This window comes from Talaromyces atroroseus (genome assembly GCF_001907595.1).
Source record: "Talaromyces atroroseus strain IBT 11181 chromosome Unknown scaffold_14, whole genome shotgun sequence".
Taxonomy (NCBI): Eukaryota; Fungi; Ascomycota; class Eurotiomycetes; order Eurotiales; family Trichocomaceae; genus Talaromyces; species Talaromyces atroroseus.
In genome coordinates, this window is record NW_017971446.1 from 173,978 (window position 1) to 192,484 (window position 18,507).

At 48.4% G+C, this 18,507-nt stretch overlaps 6 protein-coding genes across 6 annotated transcripts; 2 read left to right on the plus strand and 4 right to left on the minus strand.

Moving 5' to 3' along the window:
• Positions 1 to 160: 160 nt before the first annotated feature.
• Positions 161 to 3,335, minus strand: UA08_08416 (hypothetical protein; the record flags this gene model as incomplete). The annotated part of the gene is made up of 7 exons (XM_020263525.1): positions 161 to 1,537; positions 1,607 to 1,706; positions 1,769 to 1,813; positions 1,872 to 2,040; positions 2,426 to 2,453; positions 2,716 to 2,945; positions 3,026 to 3,335. The coding sequence occupies 7 exons, from the start codon at positions 3,333 to 3,335 to the stop codon at positions 161 to 163; spliced, it is 2,259 nt and encodes a 752-aa protein (XP_020116265.1).
• Positions 3,336 to 3,602: 267 nt separating this feature from the next.
• On the minus strand, positions 3,603 to 5,309 carry UA08_08417 (hypothetical protein; the record flags this gene model as incomplete). The annotated part of the gene is made up of 2 exons (XM_020263526.1): positions 3,603 to 5,210; positions 5,277 to 5,309. 2 exons carry the CDS (start codon positions 5,307 to 5,309, stop codon positions 3,603 to 3,605), a joined length of 1,641 nt encoding a protein of 546 aa, XP_020116455.1.
• A 1,091-nt stretch (positions 5,310 to 6,400) lies between these two features.
• Positions 6,401 to 7,227, plus strand: UA08_08418 (hypothetical protein; the record flags this gene model as incomplete). Its single annotated transcript, XM_020263527.1, has 4 exons — positions 6,401 to 6,449; positions 6,515 to 6,593; positions 6,647 to 6,778; positions 6,870 to 7,227. The coding sequence occupies 4 exons, from the start codon at positions 6,401 to 6,403 to the stop codon at positions 7,225 to 7,227; spliced, it is 618 nt and encodes a 205-aa protein (XP_020116456.1).
• Positions 7,228 to 8,050: 823 nt separating this feature from the next.
• Positions 8,051 to 11,255, minus strand: UA08_08419 (hypothetical protein; the record flags this gene model as incomplete). Its single annotated transcript, XM_020263528.1, has 5 exons — positions 8,051 to 9,936; positions 9,989 to 10,333; positions 10,383 to 10,747; positions 10,806 to 11,012; positions 11,077 to 11,255. The coding sequence occupies 5 exons, from the start codon at positions 11,253 to 11,255 to the stop codon at positions 8,051 to 8,053; spliced, it is 2,982 nt and encodes a 993-aa protein (XP_020116331.1).
• Positions 11,256 to 11,806: 551 nt separating this feature from the next.
• Positions 11,807 to 13,484, plus strand: UA08_08420 (hypothetical protein; the record flags this gene model as incomplete). Its single annotated transcript, XM_020263529.1, has 3 exons — positions 11,807 to 12,022; positions 12,097 to 12,237; positions 12,297 to 13,484. The coding sequence occupies 3 exons, from the start codon at positions 11,807 to 11,809 to the stop codon at positions 13,482 to 13,484; spliced, it is 1,545 nt and encodes a 514-aa protein (XP_020116330.1).
• A 272-nt stretch (positions 13,485 to 13,756) lies between these two features.
• Positions 13,757 to 16,691, minus strand: UA08_08421 (hypothetical protein; the record flags this gene model as incomplete). The annotated part of the gene is made up of 6 exons (XM_020263530.1): positions 13,757 to 14,790; positions 14,853 to 15,719; positions 15,775 to 16,019; positions 16,091 to 16,203; positions 16,284 to 16,429; positions 16,529 to 16,691. The coding sequence occupies 6 exons, from the start codon at positions 16,689 to 16,691 to the stop codon at positions 13,757 to 13,759; spliced, it is 2,568 nt and encodes an 855-aa protein (XP_020116329.1).
• Positions 16,692 to 18,507: the final 1,816 nt, after the last annotated feature.

Sequence of the window (18,507 nt, forward strand, 5' to 3'; positions counted from 1 at the left end):
TTCCCACCACCCCTTCTTGTCTCGATGGTAGCTAGCTGTACTTGAGAGAAAGAGGGAGAGAAAAGGGTAGATAAAGGAAATAAATTCCAATTCAGTGTGAAATAATTTGTTCTGTAATGTAATGTAACGCTACTTATCTACCTGCTTATTTACCTGCTTACTACTCCCATACATTAGAAAACAGGTCATCACTAGCCCCAAAGCCGCCGGTTGCTGATTTATTATTAGTCGTACCAGCAGCAGCAGTAGTAGTCGCCGAAACAGGCGCTGCGCTGGTCCATCCTCCAAAATCATCTTCGGGGGCAACAGCTGGTGCAGGTGCTGTAGATGTTGCGGTGGTAGTGGTAGATGTAGCAATTGGGCTGGTGGGTGCACCCCAGCCGGCTCCGATATCCTTGGAAGTCAATGTATCTGGCATCCTCATTGCGTCGGCGAAGGCGTTGGTTGACGAAGATTGTGTTGTTGATGATACTGTTGCTGCTGCGGAAGACGCGGGAGGTGCTGGGTCGGGAGTGCTCCATGCATTGCCACCCCAGGGGTCAATGCTGGCTGAGGAGAGCATGCTAGTTACATTTGATGTAGAGGTGGTTGCGGCGGCTTTCTGTGTGGGTTGGTGTTGGGCAGTGTTGGACGAGAGGTTGAAGACTGACGAAGTCATCGAGGGTTGATAACTTGGAGGTGACGTGGGTTGTGATGGTGCCAGGGTTGACGCTGAAGCTGGGGCTCCGAGATCGAATAAATCGAGAGAAACACTTGGCGCTGGTGCTGGTGCTGGCGCTGGCTTTGGTGGTTGCGACACCGGCGATGTGAAATTATTAGTGAACCCAAAATCGAGTCCATGCGAAGAGGTCGCAGGCTTCGTAGGCTGATTGCTCGATGTTATACTGGCAAATAAGTCTCCCCCGCCTATGGATCCAGGCGAAGTTGATTTGGGTGGTGCCGGTGGTGATTTCGAACCGCCGAGGCCAGTGAGGCCTGCAAAAACATCATTGGATAATGGTGACTGTGGCTTTTGCAACGGTGGAGAAGTAGGGTTCGAGGGAAAACTCAATCCACTAAAGGCATCTGTCAGACTGTTCACATTGGACTGGCCGGCAGTACTTCCAATAGAGGACGTCCGTTCATGTTGCGCGGGTGCCGGTTGTGGCTTCGGAGCAGTGGCGTATAGTGACAGAATAGATTGCTTTAAGTCAGGTCGCGATAGTCCGGTTTGTGAGGTAGACGTAGGTGCCGTGCTGCCAGGACGACTAACCGGGGTAGACTGACTATTGCCAAAGAAATCCAGGCCTAGCAATGAATCGGCTGGTTTTGTTTGTTTCGGAGCAGCGGGTTGTGCAGAGTTCGGGGGAGGAGGAGGACGAGCAACAGCGGTCGGGCCCGTTGTGCTAGGGCGAGCAGGAGGGCTAATAGGATCGTCGTCCCCGAATAAATCAATGGACGGTTGTGGTTGTCGGCGGGCGGGTGGTTGGCTCGAGACAGATGTCCGCTGCGATGCCGAGCGCTCGATCTTCGCTCTCTCTTGGACGACTGCAAGTGGCTAAAAAAGCAAATGAGAGTCAGTTGTATGAATAAATAAATAAGCGGTGGGATATGTGCAACAACATACAACATCGTCATCATTCCCTAGTGTGGAGGGGTCGGGCATCGGACCGTCCATCACCCATCGCTTCGATTCATACTTGGTGCGAATAAAATTCTCGATTTTGCTAAGATGAGGCGACTAAGCAGACAATACTTGCAGGCAAATTGGCAGGGGGGGGGGACTCACGATTCCGAGGGGACATGGTTTGGCGCCAACTTAGCCTCCCAATACCTATGGTCCGGTGGCGTTAGTTATAGAAAATCACAGACACCTTCGCGGGCTGACGCACTTATTGGCACGAGAATTGCCCCACTTCAAGACACTTTGTAGTTGTTCGTCGGTCCAGGCATCGAGGTCAACAGACTTGACTCGGCTGATATGGGTGCCCATGCCTCTGTGGATGCCTGAGCAGCGAATGCAGATGAAAATACCGAGGTTCCATGACGCCCATCGTGGATCTGCCAGAAGACATATATAGATGTAATTAGTTATAAGTTCATCTAAAACAAGCAGTGGATCATAGGGAATGATGTAGTGCATACGCTTGTTTCGCTTGCAGTCCGCACAGGTCTTATTATGATCCAATTTCAACAAATTCTTGATCGTCTGCTGGTTTTGCGCAGCCCGCACCGGGTCCGGACGCCGAGACATGGCACACGAAGATAGAAGACTGAATAAATTGAGTGGCGTGGTTTGGGAGGAGTAACGAAAAGGAGGGGCGGTATGAGAAGGAGGAAGTGTAGCGCTTGATAACAGACAGCTTAGCCCTCTTGGCGCGCGGCAGTTTCTGACCGCCTTGATATTACGTCAAGAAATTTTGTCGTCTTTTTGTCCAGTACGTACCTAGGTAGTTAGCTAGCAGGAAGTGAAACTGGTCGCATGATAATATGACAGAGAAAATGCTACAGATTATTCATTCGACACCTGTCTATCTTTTCTTGCGGGAAGATGGACCGTGCTATTGTGGATGACCACAGAATACAACTTCACGCCTTCGCTGCCTCCTTTTTGCCTTCTCCATCCTCACTAAACTTCAAACTGACACTATTCACGCAATGCCTCTCATCCGTCGGGGTCGGGTATCCCTCTCCTTTAAACACATGGCCGAGATGGCCGCCGCAGTTACTACACACAATCTCAATACGCTCCATGCCAAATGTGTTGTCCACATGTCGCGTTACGGCGCCTGGGAGAGAGTCAAAGTATGCCGGCCAGCCGCAGCCAGACTTGAATTTGGTGTCGGCTTTGTAGAGGGGGGCGTCGCATGCGGCGCAGTTGTATACTCCTGACGAGGGGTAGTGCTTGTCGTAGGAACCTGTAAAGGCTGGTTCAGTGCCCTTGTTGCGGATGACTCGGAATTGCTCTTGAGAAATAAGAACAAGTAAAATCAGCATATAGACAAATTCCTTCCTTGCAGGGGTGTTGGGGGGTTGGCATTGATACCTGGACTGAGGACTGCTCGCCACTCGTCATCCGTCCGCTGGTCAGGATAAGTCATGTTGGAGTGGTTATTTTCTGCACGCGCGCTGGAGCCGAATAGAGAGCCGAAAAATGAAAACACAGAAGCCGACATCAAAGTCCTTTTCGATGTAGCAGAAGAAGAGAGCCGCGCTCTTTTGACACCGGAGTGGAGTGCGCGACTGGCGTTGATAGTGGAGGAAGGCGACGAAACCGTGGGGTATTGACTTAGACGAGTCGGCAGAAGCTTGCGATGCGGAGTAAGTCGAAAGCTTGCGAGTTGTTTTGAAGCCATCGAGCGAGCACCGTTTGCTGTTGGGTATTTATCTGCAGTTGATGCATTAGCAATTGCTTGCTAGTACCAATCGGTGAGTGAAGACGAGATGCAGCGCGCTCCTGACGTCATCGTGGCATCTGGCTCGACTAGTCAAGTATACGAAGATGAGAGTTTGAGGTATTGGGATATATTTCTAAAATAATCGATATAGATATATAATCCTCTTCTTAAGAGTTGCGAATATGTACAACAGCAACAACAACAACGTTTGCTATGTTCAGCGTCTTATTTCGACCGGCGTTTGCCTGTAACAGTGAGCACTCCCTCGCCGACTTCAACTTTCCATCCTTCTCTTGCGAGCATTTTGCCCACAGCAGGGCCTAGGCGTGATGTTCCGTCGCGACTATGACGCCCTGCGCCAGTGATTATCTTGTAGGATCTCCCAGCGGTCCCGCCAATTACATATTTCGCGTCTCCCAAGTCTTCCCACCACTGGCAAACGCGATTGTTAGCGATGCGTACGCCGTCATGGACACTGACGCCGTGTAAGTCGAGAACATCTGCTGTCGACTGCGAGTTGACAAGCCCATCAGCAGCTGCAGATGCCTCCCTTTTAGCTCTTTCGAGATGATCTCGACCGACCGAGGCGTAGTACGCCGCCGCACCACCCATTAAGCGATCAGACTTGCTACGACGATAAGCAGAGGACGCCTGAGTAAACGCAATCGAACCCGCAGCAAAGTGTGATTCAGCCATGCTCTGGACAGCACTATAGTTGTTGTTGGGGGTCGTTCTCTGAACAGCGGCCGGACTCCGTTTTGGCGCTTCGTTCTCGTCCAGAATAGGAGCTGGCGCATTGATTCGAATAATGTCTGACAACTGAGGTATGGGTCGGAAGACCATAGCTCTGGCTAGCTCATTGGCAGCGGACACCGAATGGCCCGTGATATTGAGCAAGCCTTCCATAATGGTAGGTGGAACGACGGTAGAAAACTCCTGAGCAAGCTCTGCAACCTGTGATACGATGACCGCATCCTCGCTGGCATTTGTAGGGGCATGACAAGTCGCAAGAAATCTAATTGTTTCCGAACAAGAGGCATGGTTCTTGTGGTAAGCTGAGGCAACGGTTTCCTTCTTGAGTACTGACGACGTTCTGGAGTGAATAAACTCCAGGTCCTGTTTTGCAGCGTCCCACTTGTTTGTCTTAGTAGTGTTGTCTTGAGCTGAATCTGACAAGGTTCTATGGTTCGAAACTTCTCGTGAATTTTTTATTTTTGCTCTCTTGCTTTTCCCCTTTCTTTTTCCATTCGTGCTAGGAGACGAGAAGCCGTCAACACCTTTGGGTATGAAAACAGTTGACTCTTCGTCACCAGTAGCACACTGACTATCAAAGAAGGCCAAGTTTAATAAAACATCCATTGAGCGATCCACATCGTAATCGCATTTGGCCAATGTGTGCTTGATAGTGTACTGAGTTACAGAGGGGAACATTTCCGACAGATAGCTCGTCTTCTCTTCGGCCGTCAAGCCAGTCAGGCTGAGAGATCCCTCGGGATTAATAATATATCCCCCTATACCAGGTCTTTTGCTATCATCGCTGCCAATGAAGACAGATGACAGGTCCGATGCCAACGAGGTAATATCTGTCTCTCGAGATCCATTTGTGTCATTCCGCGACGTATTACCGTCGTTGTAGACTGCTTCCGTCAATGAGAGCCCACCTGTCCCAGAGGGATCAAAGGGCAGATCCTGTTGTTCTTCCGCCGTAACCCTTAATGCATCCAGAGTGTCCTTCAATTGCTCTAGGCTCGCCGGGTCCGTCAGGTCGAAGTCGGAGCTAATCGCGCTGAAGAGCGCGGTATCCAGAGGAGGGCAATAAGCATTTTGTAGTTCCTAATGACACAAGACGGACATGAGCGTTATGTTTTGGATAGTCAAACGTTGGGAGGCAGTACGGACTTGCAGTGGGTTGTCTTTGTTGTCGTCAACCATCGTCAGAGTCGCCAAAATTATAACCAGATACTTGATGCAATAACGCGTGCATAACTTCAGGGTAAATATGATATAAATTGGTGAATATAAGTAGATATGAGGCAAGACAAAGATTTTCCCAACACAAAAACTAGCAATCCATAGATCAAAGAAGATGGATGCCACCTACTTACAGTGTAAAGCAAGCGTTGGCGGATGTGGAAGAAGCGGGGGAAGTTTCCAAGGAATCGATCGCTTAGCGGAGCCTGAGGCCGTCAAACTTGCTTGCTTATCGATAAGATTATTTTCCTCGACCACGCAACGTCCTCCCAGACTAATCTTCAATCAACATCAGATATACCTAAAGTATACCGTGTGGCACTTCAACTACGTACCTGTACTTAACAGACGACATGACTAACCGTGTCATCAAGGGAGCTATCAAGGAAAATTGCATGCAACATAGCGGAGACACCCTTTTACTTGGCTTGCTGATCTAGGAGCCTCAATAGTTACCCCTTGGGCCTTGTAATTATACCTAGCTGCATGGAAGAAAAGACGGCAGGAGCATCAATCATATAGTTGTAGGCTTGTGAATGGTGATACTAGTATGTCTACCCTCCTTGCAGATATTCTCCTAGTTTAACCATACTTGAATAGATCCAGGCATGCAAATCTGACAGGTACTATCTGCCTACATTCAGCGAGTGAAAAAGGGAGACTTATCATAAGATTACGAGATCGTCATATCTCCTCCTCTGTTGGCTCTCTTCGAAGCTTCTGTATTCAATTTCATGCAAAGTACAACGGTCAAGGGATATCCCAAATAGGCAATTATCGCTTTCTTGGAACCAGCGAGACATGTCTTAGGCTGAGCCTCAGGGCCACTGAATACTTTACCCCTATGTTTCAAGGTACTGCCCCTCTGGTGGAGCTATATCAATTTTTTGCTGGTCACACAAGTGGTACGTACCTATATATAAGTGCAGTTGCTCGCTATCCAGCTCAGCTCCGATCATTCCAAATTTTCATCCAGAATTATTCCCATCTACCTAGGTGCCAACGAACAAAAAAAGACTCCTTCGTCTTCTCTTGCATCAAAATATCTCAACATGCAGATCAATCTCAGTACCGCTCTTGTATTGGCAGCTACTGCCTCAGGTAAGCACGATGGCCCAATATGCCTCCTACTACCTATACGTCCACTAATGTTACTGCTACTACAGCGCTGCAAGTCACGTCACCCAGTAGAGGCGACGACCTGGACCTGAGCGGTTCTAACGACGTAACATGGGATTCTGTAGAGTGAGTTGTCAGAATAACAAATTTTTTTGGCCATACCTGACTGGAATGACTAGGTCTGATCCTACCTCATTTGATATCCAGCTTGTCAATGAACACGTCAATCCCCCCGTGGTGAAAACCATCGCAACAAATGTCCAGACCAGCGCTGGATCGTATAGTTTCAGCAACGTCGCTGCCACTGTTGGGTAAGACTAGCTTTTCTTATTCCACAAGAAGTACAAAAAAAAAAAAAAAATATGTCTTTCAAGCCAGTTGCTTACATTTTTTCCAAAAAAGAAACGACTACCAAATCAACCTGGTCTCCAATGACTCCGACAACACAGGCATCCTTGCTCAATCCGCGCAATTCGATGTCACCAAAGCCGTCGACAGCAGCAGCAGCTCCTCAACAAGCTCTACTTCTACATCTTCTTCTTCTTCGACATCCACGGACGCTTCGTCAACGAGCACCACATCTAGCTCTACCTCTAGCTCCTCCGGCATTCGCACTAGTGCTTCTTCTTCCACATCTGCAAGTAGAACTGCAACTGCAAGCTCTTCCGGCGTTTCAGCTACTCATACTGGTGCTGCTACGACAGTTTCTGTCTCTATTCTCGGTGGTGTTTTGGGTAGTGTATTCGCTCTGTTTTTGTAAAGAGTGGAGGTGCCTTTCAACTTAAAGTTTCATGATGTTTGTTGGGGGGGGCGCGAATTAATGTACTTTATGTACTTTATGTACGAGACCGTAATTCATAATCAGTATTGTACAACTTGGGAAGCAATTATTCATCGTCTTCAAATGTTTTCAACCCTCTAGCACTTCACTTGCATGTGAAAATCGCTGACTCAAAGCTTATGCATCGATTTCATATTCATTACAACTCTACCAGTGCAGATCGACCTCCAAAAGCTCAATCCAGTCGACCCCGGAGACCACTTTGGAACTCGAGAAATGCAACCAATAGCTAACTACCATCAACCAAATGTTTGACAAACAGAAGGAAAAGAAATAGATAATGTACATAACTACCATGAGGGGGAAACACCCCCCAGATTTCTGGAATATCGCCCAGGGTCTAGAAAGAAGCATGTGCGCCTACCCTTCACAACCCCCCTGACCTGACTCCAAAGATCGTGAGATAACAAACCGGAATAATACCCATACACATGCGAAATTCTTTTGTTAAGAAAAGAAAAGAATTAGAAAAAGAAGGGGGGGAAAATACAACACTCCCAAATCACTGATGTAGAAGATGAGCCCATATTTCTCGCCCTCAAATGAGATCGGTATCATGAGGTGTCATGTAATGTCAATTAGAGACGCGAATCCCGAAAACGAAAAGATGGGTATCGGCAACATTAGAAGAATCGAAGTAAGAGTGGTGTCAAAATAACACTGTTCAAGAAATGAAACAGTAGGAACCAAGAACAAGCGCCGCCAATGTCATCAAGACTCATGCAATCGTCAAATTCGTCACTTATATGAACCCGTGGATCAAATTGATAAGATCCGTCAACGTTTCACGCAGAGTGCGGTTGGACTCGAATTTAGTGATGATTGCAATACGGTGGGTGATAAATGCATATTTGTTCCAGGGAACACCTCTAGTATGTTGATCCGAGCCTGTATCGGGTAAATACCAGGCCAGGTTGCGCATGACCAATGCTGCTTTGTACGCAACACCGACGGGTTCGCCCTGTGCATCAATAGGAGTATCATAAAAGCTGCGTCGACGAACTATGCGAGGCTGGAGTACCTTGCGTTTATGCTGAGGTTTTGCCTTGGGGTCCCGATCTTGAGGCAAATGGCCCCCAACATGTTCAACGACCAACTCGGTTTCACTGCTAGGAGCCTTGTATTTAGTGCAGTGGTCCCACTGGCAAGTTTTGGGAGATTCCTTGGCTTTGTCAAGGTTGTACTGGTTTGGCTCGTCCAGCGCCTCTAGGTCCAAATGGTCCACAAACACATGAAGGCGAAGTTCCCGTGGCTCAGCAAACGCACGGTCACAAAAGTGTCTCGGCTTGTCCTTGTCGCCAACCGACCACTTGCAGTATAAATAGGGCCATTGGTCGAATGTAAGCGCGGTCTCTAAAGGACGAATGCCCCTGATGATGAATTTGTTGGTGGCCTGACCAGAGACAGTGGCTGGAACAACCTGAGCTTGGGCAGTTGTAAATGTTGCGCTCACGTTCTTAATGAAATCAGCTGCAGCTAATGCTCCGGTGTTGGGCTGTTGAGGATTACCGCCTTGCTGAGGAGCACCAAACCGATGTTGATATGCCTGCCACAAGGCGATTTGAGTAATCTCACAATCAGGATCCTCAACGAAGCAGCAACGAAGCCATTGAGAGCTGCGCTCCGGTTCAGGCAAAGTCATGAGCTTTCTGAAAAGTTCAGCGGGCACTTTAGGGATTATGCTGGGAGGAGGTGCTATCTTCTCTTCCTGCACAACAGTTTCTTGCACTACTTCGTGAGCCTGATACGAAAGCAAGTCCACCATTCTTGGGACAAACATAATCGCCATGTTCACCTTTTTAGCAAGTTTTTCAACATTTTTGCGGTCAAGAGTGTATTGATAAAAGAAATCCATAGCACCGCTAAGCAGATCTTCATCTGATTTGAGGAGTAAAAAGGAGAGCAGTCGGGTCATGGTATCGGAATCAATGTCGCATTCCATAGCTCTATTTGGAGCACCCTCGACTTCCGAAGAATAATGGGTTAGAGAGCTAAGAGCTCCAGTAATGTGAGCACGGTCTGATGAACCAAGGCATTTATAAAGAGAAATGCACAGTGGGTCATCTGGTGCGGATGGCAGGTGCTTTGTTACCGCTTCGGCAATGTCGAGGGCATCATTCTTGAGTTCGTTGAAGCGTGGCGGTTGTGGAAGGTTCAACATCACGGCAAGGAAATCTCTGAGAAGCCCCCTAGCAAAGTTCGCTACGAACCAGGCATTTATGGGTAGAAGACACATGTTGCGCAAGACTAGAGTGGCCTCTTTGATAATCCTGAGCTGATCGCTGAATTCCTCAGTCTCAAGTGTGTCTTCTGGAAGCGTAACGGGGATCTTTTTGATGCGTTCGAGAATGTCGTGGGTACCCCAAAGAGTATTCATTACGTTGGGTCGATCACTCTTTAGAGGCCATTTGTACTGATCACGCTCGATCTCCCATGCTACGCCAGTGCAAAGCCGTGTAATGTCCAAGCCCTTTTCCATCAAGGCCTCAACCAAGAGTGGGAAACCTTCGAATACGAACTTTTCCGTCTTTTGAGAGGACAATTGCACAAGATGAAACATACCCCAGTGCACCTCGGAAGGGACGTTAGATCGCACAGACATAAGAACACGATAATAGATGTTGTCACCTAAGCGTAGACGTTAGTAGGCTCTAATTAGACCGGCATAGATTAGGCTTACCTCTAGGGATATCCAAGAACCTCAAAGGATAGTATGGATGATAAAAATCGGGTTGTTTGGGCTCCTTTGTCATCTTGTAGAACTCAGGGCGGTTTCCAGGCGTGATGACATCCCTAATCGACATGGCTATTTGTTTCATATCTTTGCCCTCAAAACTGTCGATATCAAAGTTTGCACTAAGAATGTTGGAACTATCTACACCAACAGCGTGAGAGCTAGGTGTGTGCGCAGAAGGGGTTGTTTGGAGTGGGGTGGATGATGTATGTGCAACTGAGCGTGTCTGGCGCACTGGAGCAGTATCGGGGATAAAGGGTTGGTTTGCCTTTGGCGCTTGACGCAAGCCCTCTAGAAACGGTTAGGACCTTGAGTCAATTCGACAAAATACAGAACTTACCACGCAGGGATGAGCGAGTAGACGCCATGGCCGCTTGCTTTCTCTGGTAAAAAGAGAAGAAACCTGTTGTTGGATGTCCAGGAAAATATTTGTCGACCAAATCTTCAAGCTGTTTCCTCTTACTGAGAATCTTGTCTCGAAATGAAAGAATGACAGGAGGCTGCGAATTCTCACGAATGGCAGAGGTTTGATTGGCAACAGTGTTGGATAGAGATGGCGATGCTGACAAAGTTTCGTCAATTACGCAGTTTTCGTTGGCAGCATTAAAGACATCGACTATTGAACTCTCGTCAAGTATGGCGTGTTGGTTGGGGGTGGCGGTTGTGGACTCGAGGTCCTGTCTAGCGATGTCCTTCTCAAAGGGTCTGAAGAAAAATGGCTGTTAGCTTAAACAATCCCTGGCTTGTGTTATCAGAGGCTTACAGTAGATATCTCTCGTACGCGTCCCTGAGTTGCCAAGGCAGGAATTCGCCAGTGTCAAACCGATCGGTGCAGATCCAGGTCCAATCTGCAGTCGAAACCTTGTCAAAGCCACCGTGACCACAGACAATCTTGAATAGATTGAACAGCTCAAGACTGGTAAGGGGTTGTTGGTAGTCCAGTTGTGATATCACTGGGAGATTGGAGGCACTAGAAAAGAGAAGTGAGTGAAAAAGACGCGACAGACACAGCAGTGAAAACTGGCTGCACAAACCTCAATGCAGGATTGAACTGAGAGAGTGTGCGGTTGAAAGCTGCAAAAGAGCCCAGCACCTGTTCCTGTAGAGACCCTCCAGCAGGTGCTGGTGTAGGCGCAAAGATAGATGCTGCTGCTGCTGCTTCACTGTGCAGTTGCTCTGGCAGGCCAGGAGCTTGGTTGGCTGGGGCTGCCATCGCGGGTAAGAACGGTGGAAATCACGTGAGCTGATAGTCACGTGGAGATAACACGTATTTAGCCTAGCCGATAAGAATGGAATAGACAAGAATGGAACAGTTATATCCAAGATGGAGATGGAAAGCAGGAGGCAAAAAGGCAGAAGGAAAAGGAGGAGAGGATGTGACAACACTAGTCTGGCGTTCTTTTTTGCATTATGATTTGTGAAGCAGAATAAGGCTGTGGTCGTGGTATGGGACTCACGATGCAGTGCTGTGCAGGCCTTCATTGTTATACAAGGATATATGTGATTCCTCTGGTAGCTCTAGACACCGACCTTGACTACGGCTTGCTCTCAGGCATGGAACAGAGAGGGAAGGAGCCAATGCCCAAATTGGAAGTGCTGGTGGCTCTTGCCGTTTGGGGAGGGCTGCGCGACTGCCTCAGGAACGCTGGCCGAGTCCGAGCCCTAAAAAAGACAATCTTCTTCATTTCCCTCCTTGAATAGACATCCCGCGTCTTGCAACAACGAATGTTTTCAGTCTAAGCGCCCCACGCTGACTGATCGCTCATGTCTGGCCTGCAGCCCATGGTACTTGCGCAGTTTCCTCTGGCCAAGTATTCTTATGCCGAAACTTCCTCGGACCAACATGGCCCGATCAACTGGACTCATGTGCACTCCAGTGACCTGAACGTTGTTTTTGAGAAAGAGGAAATGACCACACCCTCCATGGCCTCCTTTCAACAGAGACTCACGTTGAGAGTCGTCCGCGGGCGTGAGCAATTGGTATGCACATGTCTGCCCTGTGTCTGAAAGAGGGAGGTTAGTTAGATAAGCGGTTGACTGATTTCCTCTCATAGGAAGACCTCGATCTCAACAACCTAGCTCGAGAAGCTACGCAGCAAGCGATCGCCAGGCAGACAAGGAATACCAAGCCTTCAGTTGCTGTCCTGGTGAAAGATCCATGCCTGGCTGTTCGGTTCCCGTCCGGGAGAGACCAGGTTAGTCTCAGGACTTACGCGTCGCTCAATGCGAGGAGACCTAATGAAAAACATGTTAGATGCATCGTTTCCAATTGAAATTTTCCTCGAGCAGAGATTACCGTGGTGCATTGGAAATTCTGAGGGAAATCAACTGCCCATTCAGCGAAACACAGAGAGATCATAATCTACGATCAGCAAGTTCTAGGCCGGATTCATCGACCTCACGGATAACAAACTCTACAATTCCGGCTTTTACTGGGAGCGTTGATTGGGGCCAATATACTGCTGCCCCAGCCAGCAACCGACCTTGGAGTCAAGGATTGTTGAGGAGTCACACAGCAACATTGGGAGCATCCTCTCCGAATTCGTTCCTGTCTGATCTCCATTCTCGAAATGACATTACTACGGCAATCACTAATCTAGACAGATCCCAAAAAGACGCATCAGGCGTACGTTCAATTTCACAGATTGCAGACCATCGGAATCAAGAGTTAGGGAGGCCTATCACAGCCCCGAATTTTGACAGTCAAGCTCTAGACCAAGTGTTACCACCGAAGAGGGACCTCCCCTTTTCCAAACCCGGACCACGTTCCTCGCACGTAGCGAACCAGCTCTCAATAACCGGGTCTTCTCGACACGGACTTCCTCCTGAACCAACGTCAGATTCTCGGGACATGAACACCGTTTCTAGCATAGTGACTGCGTCGCCGCGTCCGCATACTGCACGGTCACGAGTAACAGTTCCTGCAACTAGTTCACCTGCTCGACAACTTCGCTTGGAGCTAGAAGACAGTCGGCGGAGTAGCACCAGTCAAGACCGAGGACCGATACCTGCGTCTTCTCCAGTACTTGGCACTTCTCTCCTTGGAGTCTCTAGTCCGGATATAAATAACACGGAATTGCATTTCAAGGCCACTGCTCAGTCCCCACTAAGAAATCTAACCAATTCATCTCCTCTCGCGCACGACAGTCAATCAGTACCTCAGCAGCAGCAGCAGCAACACCAACAATCGCAACAGCTCAACATCGTCAATCCATACCTAGATAGTAACAGTAATAACAACAATGGAACGACACCGCCAGTCACGGCTACCACCATGTCCTCAGTTGACTTTTCTGCCTATCTCACAACACCAGAATCAGAACGCTCGCAGTTGGTCAGCAACTGGATATGCCAACAACTCGAAGACGACGGATTTCGAGCTCTGTGTCAGGACGTGGAAAGGGTATGGCAGCGGATTGCATTTGGAACTCGAAGTAGGTGACGAATAGATATCTCTCTAATGGATGTATAACTTTATATCCTCGATTTCGAACCACGTAGCCAAGTCACTTGCACTTAACAAGGTTAATATAGGATATGGAAATATATATTGTCTCTCTTACATTTCTGCTCATCCAACTTCGCAGATAATTCCATTACGCCTTCCTAGAAAATCGACATAACCTAGCTCATCAACCTACTGAAACCCATAACACTAGTAACAACAACACAAATAATAATACATATAGATAATTTCACAAGAGCAAATTAAAATTAATGACGATCACCGGGCGTCATACTCAAAACATTCATAAAACCTCTCCGCAACGCAACGCTGAAATCAACCGCAACACCTCCTTGAGTTCCGACGCCGACACCGCCAGAATTATTAGCTTCGTCGTTTGATACGACCATGCCCCCGGATCCTGATGTTTGCGGCCCACCGGTATCATCGCCTCCGCCAGTAACACCTCCGCTTCCTGAAGCTGCGACGCCTTCGGCTCCGACTGCGAGGTCAGCGAGATGTTGGAGAGATCGTTGCTCATTAGGTCCAACGAGGGGTTGATTTGATGAAGAGGAAGAGGAGGAGGAAGGATTGTTATCATTACCGGCAGAAGCAGGAATAGTGGGATTAATGTTGTTACTAGAAGACGGATTGTCCTGACGGTCGACGATATCTGAGTCGATAGGTTGATGGGGGTGTTGGTTCTGGGTTTGATTTTGGTTTTGGTAATTATTGAGACTGTGGTTATGCTGCGATTTTTCCACCTCAATCCATGCCCGCAGTTGACGGTCCCATTGTGAGGTGCTGAATAGATCTTCAAACTCGCCTGCCGTGGCAGTGGCTTGTGCGCGACGATCGAGGATTTGTTCAATGTTGCCGAGAACTTTCCAGCAGAACTCGGCGCAAAGCGGTAGTTTCGACGCTTCTAGTAAAGTGAGGGTAGCTAGAGATAGAGAATAAATGTCAATGGGTGAGGAAATTCGGGTTGTCGCAACAAGGTCTTTGTGCATCTCTTTCACTAGGGCTTCGGCTGAGTGGATGACTTCGTATGGTGCGAATATGTAGAGGAAGCGAGTGATGTAGAGGTTGACGGTCCAATAGACCTGTGGGCCGAGAGCTTCAAGATAGCCGGCGGGAATGAGTGTTGGATCGGTGTTGCCGAGACGTTGTTCATGGCCCAGTACGACTTTGAGCATGTGGAAAAGTAGTGAACGAGAAGCTTTTTTGAACCTTGAATTGAGGGACAGTGAATCATGATCTATTTCAACGATACGCAGAGCGGCGGATAATTCACTTGAATATGCTGGGAAAATATTAGTCAGTAATTTTGTGGCGAAACTCTTCTCTCAGACATTGTCAACTTACAAGCAAGTTGAACAGCTGCTGGGCCCATAAAAGAATAGTCCGAGGGCAGATTGATATCCTGGAGATCGTCCTCCATTATATCACGCTCGCCCATGCCGACATGGTGCCATCGACACAAGACGCTCGCAGAAAACCAGTCACGACGAGCAATGCTCGCATCAGAATCTGCATCTTGAAAATCAGGGAATGGATCACGGATCTGGTCGAATGGCTTAGCTATTCTGTAAGCCAGAGACGCGAGATGATCGACAAGCGTCTGCTTTGGATAGCCATTTCTTCCGTGTAGATTGTCAGGTCCTCGCGTATCGCAGTCAATGACTAGAAAACACAGAGTCTGAACCCAGATCAGATTCACCGGGAGCGTGCGGAGAGTATATGGGTCACGAAGATGCGTCGACACCAGGTCGAGAGCGGCATCAAGAGAAGCAACCTCACTGAAAGTGGCATGAACACGATCAATGTTTGTGTGAGTTACAGAGTAGAAGGCATATGAAAAGACCTCCTGTAGTGATCTGCTGCATTTATGGAGTATAGCCAAGAATCGGTCCTTCGAGTCTGGAAGTATCGGGAGAATGGGGTGGATCTTCTCATAATACCTGCGCGCAAAGATTAGGGTTGTCTCGTAGCCAGAATGCGAAGTTGGAATAACATACGTCCTGAGTGCTCCTTCATCGACTATGTAAGGTTTTGTAGCATCATTTGCGGGTTGAGACAGAGCTCCAATAACTGCGTCAACGGGCAACGCATTCGCTGTAAGGTCCTGATCGCGATCAAGACTGTCGGTCCAGTATGGGGCGGACAGTTTACTTTGCGTTTGATGAATATTGAACAGAGGATAGCTCTCCGGAAGATTCACAGCGGTTTCTCCTAGACATACAAAGTTAACATGATGCAAGGCAAGAGAGGCGACTCCTCCTCTTACCAACTGACGGCTGACCACGAGGCGCAAATGTTGACTGAGGCAAGGGTAGCCCATGAATGCCTTCACTCATGGAAAATGTCCGTTTCCGACCAAGTAGGTTCGTATCGATCGGAGGAGAAAATTCATGGTACCCTCGCGGAGGCGATATCTCACTCATGCCTTGATATTGCATATCTTGGTGGGTCATCGGTGGTTGCATTTGAGACTCTAGAGTATTCAATCGCTCTGCCAGTTCTTTGATATACCTTCAATAACCCCATCTTTGTCAGCCAGATATTTTTTTCACAACCAAGCGCAACGGCATAGGTGGACATACCCTTTACTAGGCCCTCTCTTCATTGGGACGCGACTGAATTGGCATGCAACTTCGAGACGACGACAATTGGAGCACGTTTCAACTCCAGACTCTGAGGTAGCATCGCAGCGAACCTTTTGACGTTCATATCGAGTTAGCCACCGTCGGAGAAATGAAGGCAGCACGTCGGGTCGCGTGAACAACAGCTACTCACCTTCTTGCGCCTACATTCATCACAGGCCCGGGAGACCTTGGATCGTTTGCGACGAGCACTTTGGTCGCCATAGCTCAGATCATGATTCGGATCAACGCCGACCTGCTGGTTGGGAGGGAAAGGGAAGGCATTATTGTGTTGTTGATCTGTACGCGGAAACGCGACGCATGTCAGCGAAAAAAGAATGTAGCTTGATATAATCGCGAGACAAACAAATGAGAACAGCGCACCGCAAAGAGACATACCATTAGTTGAGCCGTCGGCAAGATTATTACTGGCAGCATCGCGCGATAATTCAGCGGTCAGAATCTCATCTGCAGTAAGCTGGCGGCCACCGTAGTACATGGCACCTTGGGCGGCGGGATAGGAAGACGCCGGAGGCAAATCTGACGGCTCGCGAGAGTTCATTGTCTGCGGCGTACCGTGCAGAGCAATTGAATGGTCGGGGTGCAGACAGGAATGGATGCTGGAGTGGGTGGGTAGTGATACGTGATGCCGCTGGGGGGTGGTGAGGCGTTGCGCGCAGGAGACAAAAGCAAAGCAGCAGCGAGGTTTTTTTACAAGCTAGCCATAGCCAGGCTTTTTCATACTGGGCGGGGAGTTTGCCTTGGCGTGCACAGCAGGCGGCCGCCGAACGACAAACCCAGAATGCATATCGCGCGACTCTTTACGAAGCTGTTGATGATGCCTTTATTTAACTACCATCCAGTTACATCCCATTTGCTACGCTTCACAGTTAGACTACTTGCTTGGCTCATCGCGTAGAAAAGAAAAGCCGTCTCCGTGCTCGGATTAATTGCTTATCCGGCATCAAATGGACGGTGGTTCAGTCAAGAGTCGCCTTAAAGGAAGTGAGAAGCAGACCGGAGCTGGCTGCCTGGTCTATAAGCTGATATCAGGTCTGATCAATCCAATTCTCTCCATGCCGATTCCAGATTCCGTATACAGCGATTTGAGGGCAGAAAGAAAGAGTGCACAAAGGTCACGTGAAGGCACGTGCGGCTTAGGTAAGCAACAAGTGGGGAATGCGAACATCCACCAATCACAGTCTACATCCCTTTTGCGCTTTCAGCTTCGACGCTACTTTTGATACTAGAATTGGCTTTCCAGCCAGCCTTGCGCATCAAGGTCTCAAACCAGTAGAAGCAATGCGCGGGAGCTGTCATGATCTGAGATATGATTTTCCGCGCCAGTTATATTGGTTGCATGGCGTATAACAACTATGCGATCAGCGAGCTTGTAGGGCGCTTCACGGCAATGCGATGTTGGGCGACTTGGAGACAGGAAGAACTAACGTAGAGAGGCTGTGTGGCTGATCAGTGTCTCACTGTCACGTGTCAATAATCAACAGTTTAATGGTTCTATTCTAGAGGACTGGACAAAGTCAAGCCTCCAGTTTGACGCGACATGTCTGGATCGTTCGTGGTCATGTCTACTAACTAGTAGTCTATATTTAAGGCTGCCGGTAGTAGGTACTACCCCCTGTCTCACCTGCTTATGTTTTGGCTCTCCTATATGTGATGTAGAAGATTTGTAGGTTGATATGATGTTGATACATCAAAATTAACACATTCGCGATGTATCGTGGACTGCAACGGGCGCTAATCTAATCATGTGTGTTGGAGGTGAAGAGCAAGAGTTATGCAAATTTTGAAGAAATGAGCCTTTCGGCACTCGGATATCATCCAGGAAAGACAGGGAAACCAATGGTGCTCTCATAAGATGATCTGACTTGGAGGTTTATAAAATAGTGAACTTTGAATCGACCAGCCAATTATCAACTAAACGAGTCACAGTTTTATTTGGCTATCAAGATATTCAGGCCAACCTCAATCACATACTACTACAACAGACTATCCAGCTACAAACTATCTCGTGCTCGGACTACGTCATTCGGGGGTTTAGTAGAAGAACACTCAGACCTAAAGCGCCAACGATGTAACCAAGGCCAATCCCTCGAGAGGCCCGGTCGCGACTTACGTAGCAAGTATGGAGTAGATCTCCAGCCCGTTCTATGCCGCGCCGTGATAATCCTGCTACTAACACTAACTGCTAGCTGCCGTTTTTACCCGGTCCACTTTGCGCGCTATGGACAAGCATGATCAGATGATTGCGCTGTGCTGTAAGCTATTTGGCGGTCTATTTTGAGTGCATGGCGCAAGTGTATACGACATACCTCTGTGCTCCATGGGTAGGATGCAGTGCTCCGCGCAACTCCATGCAG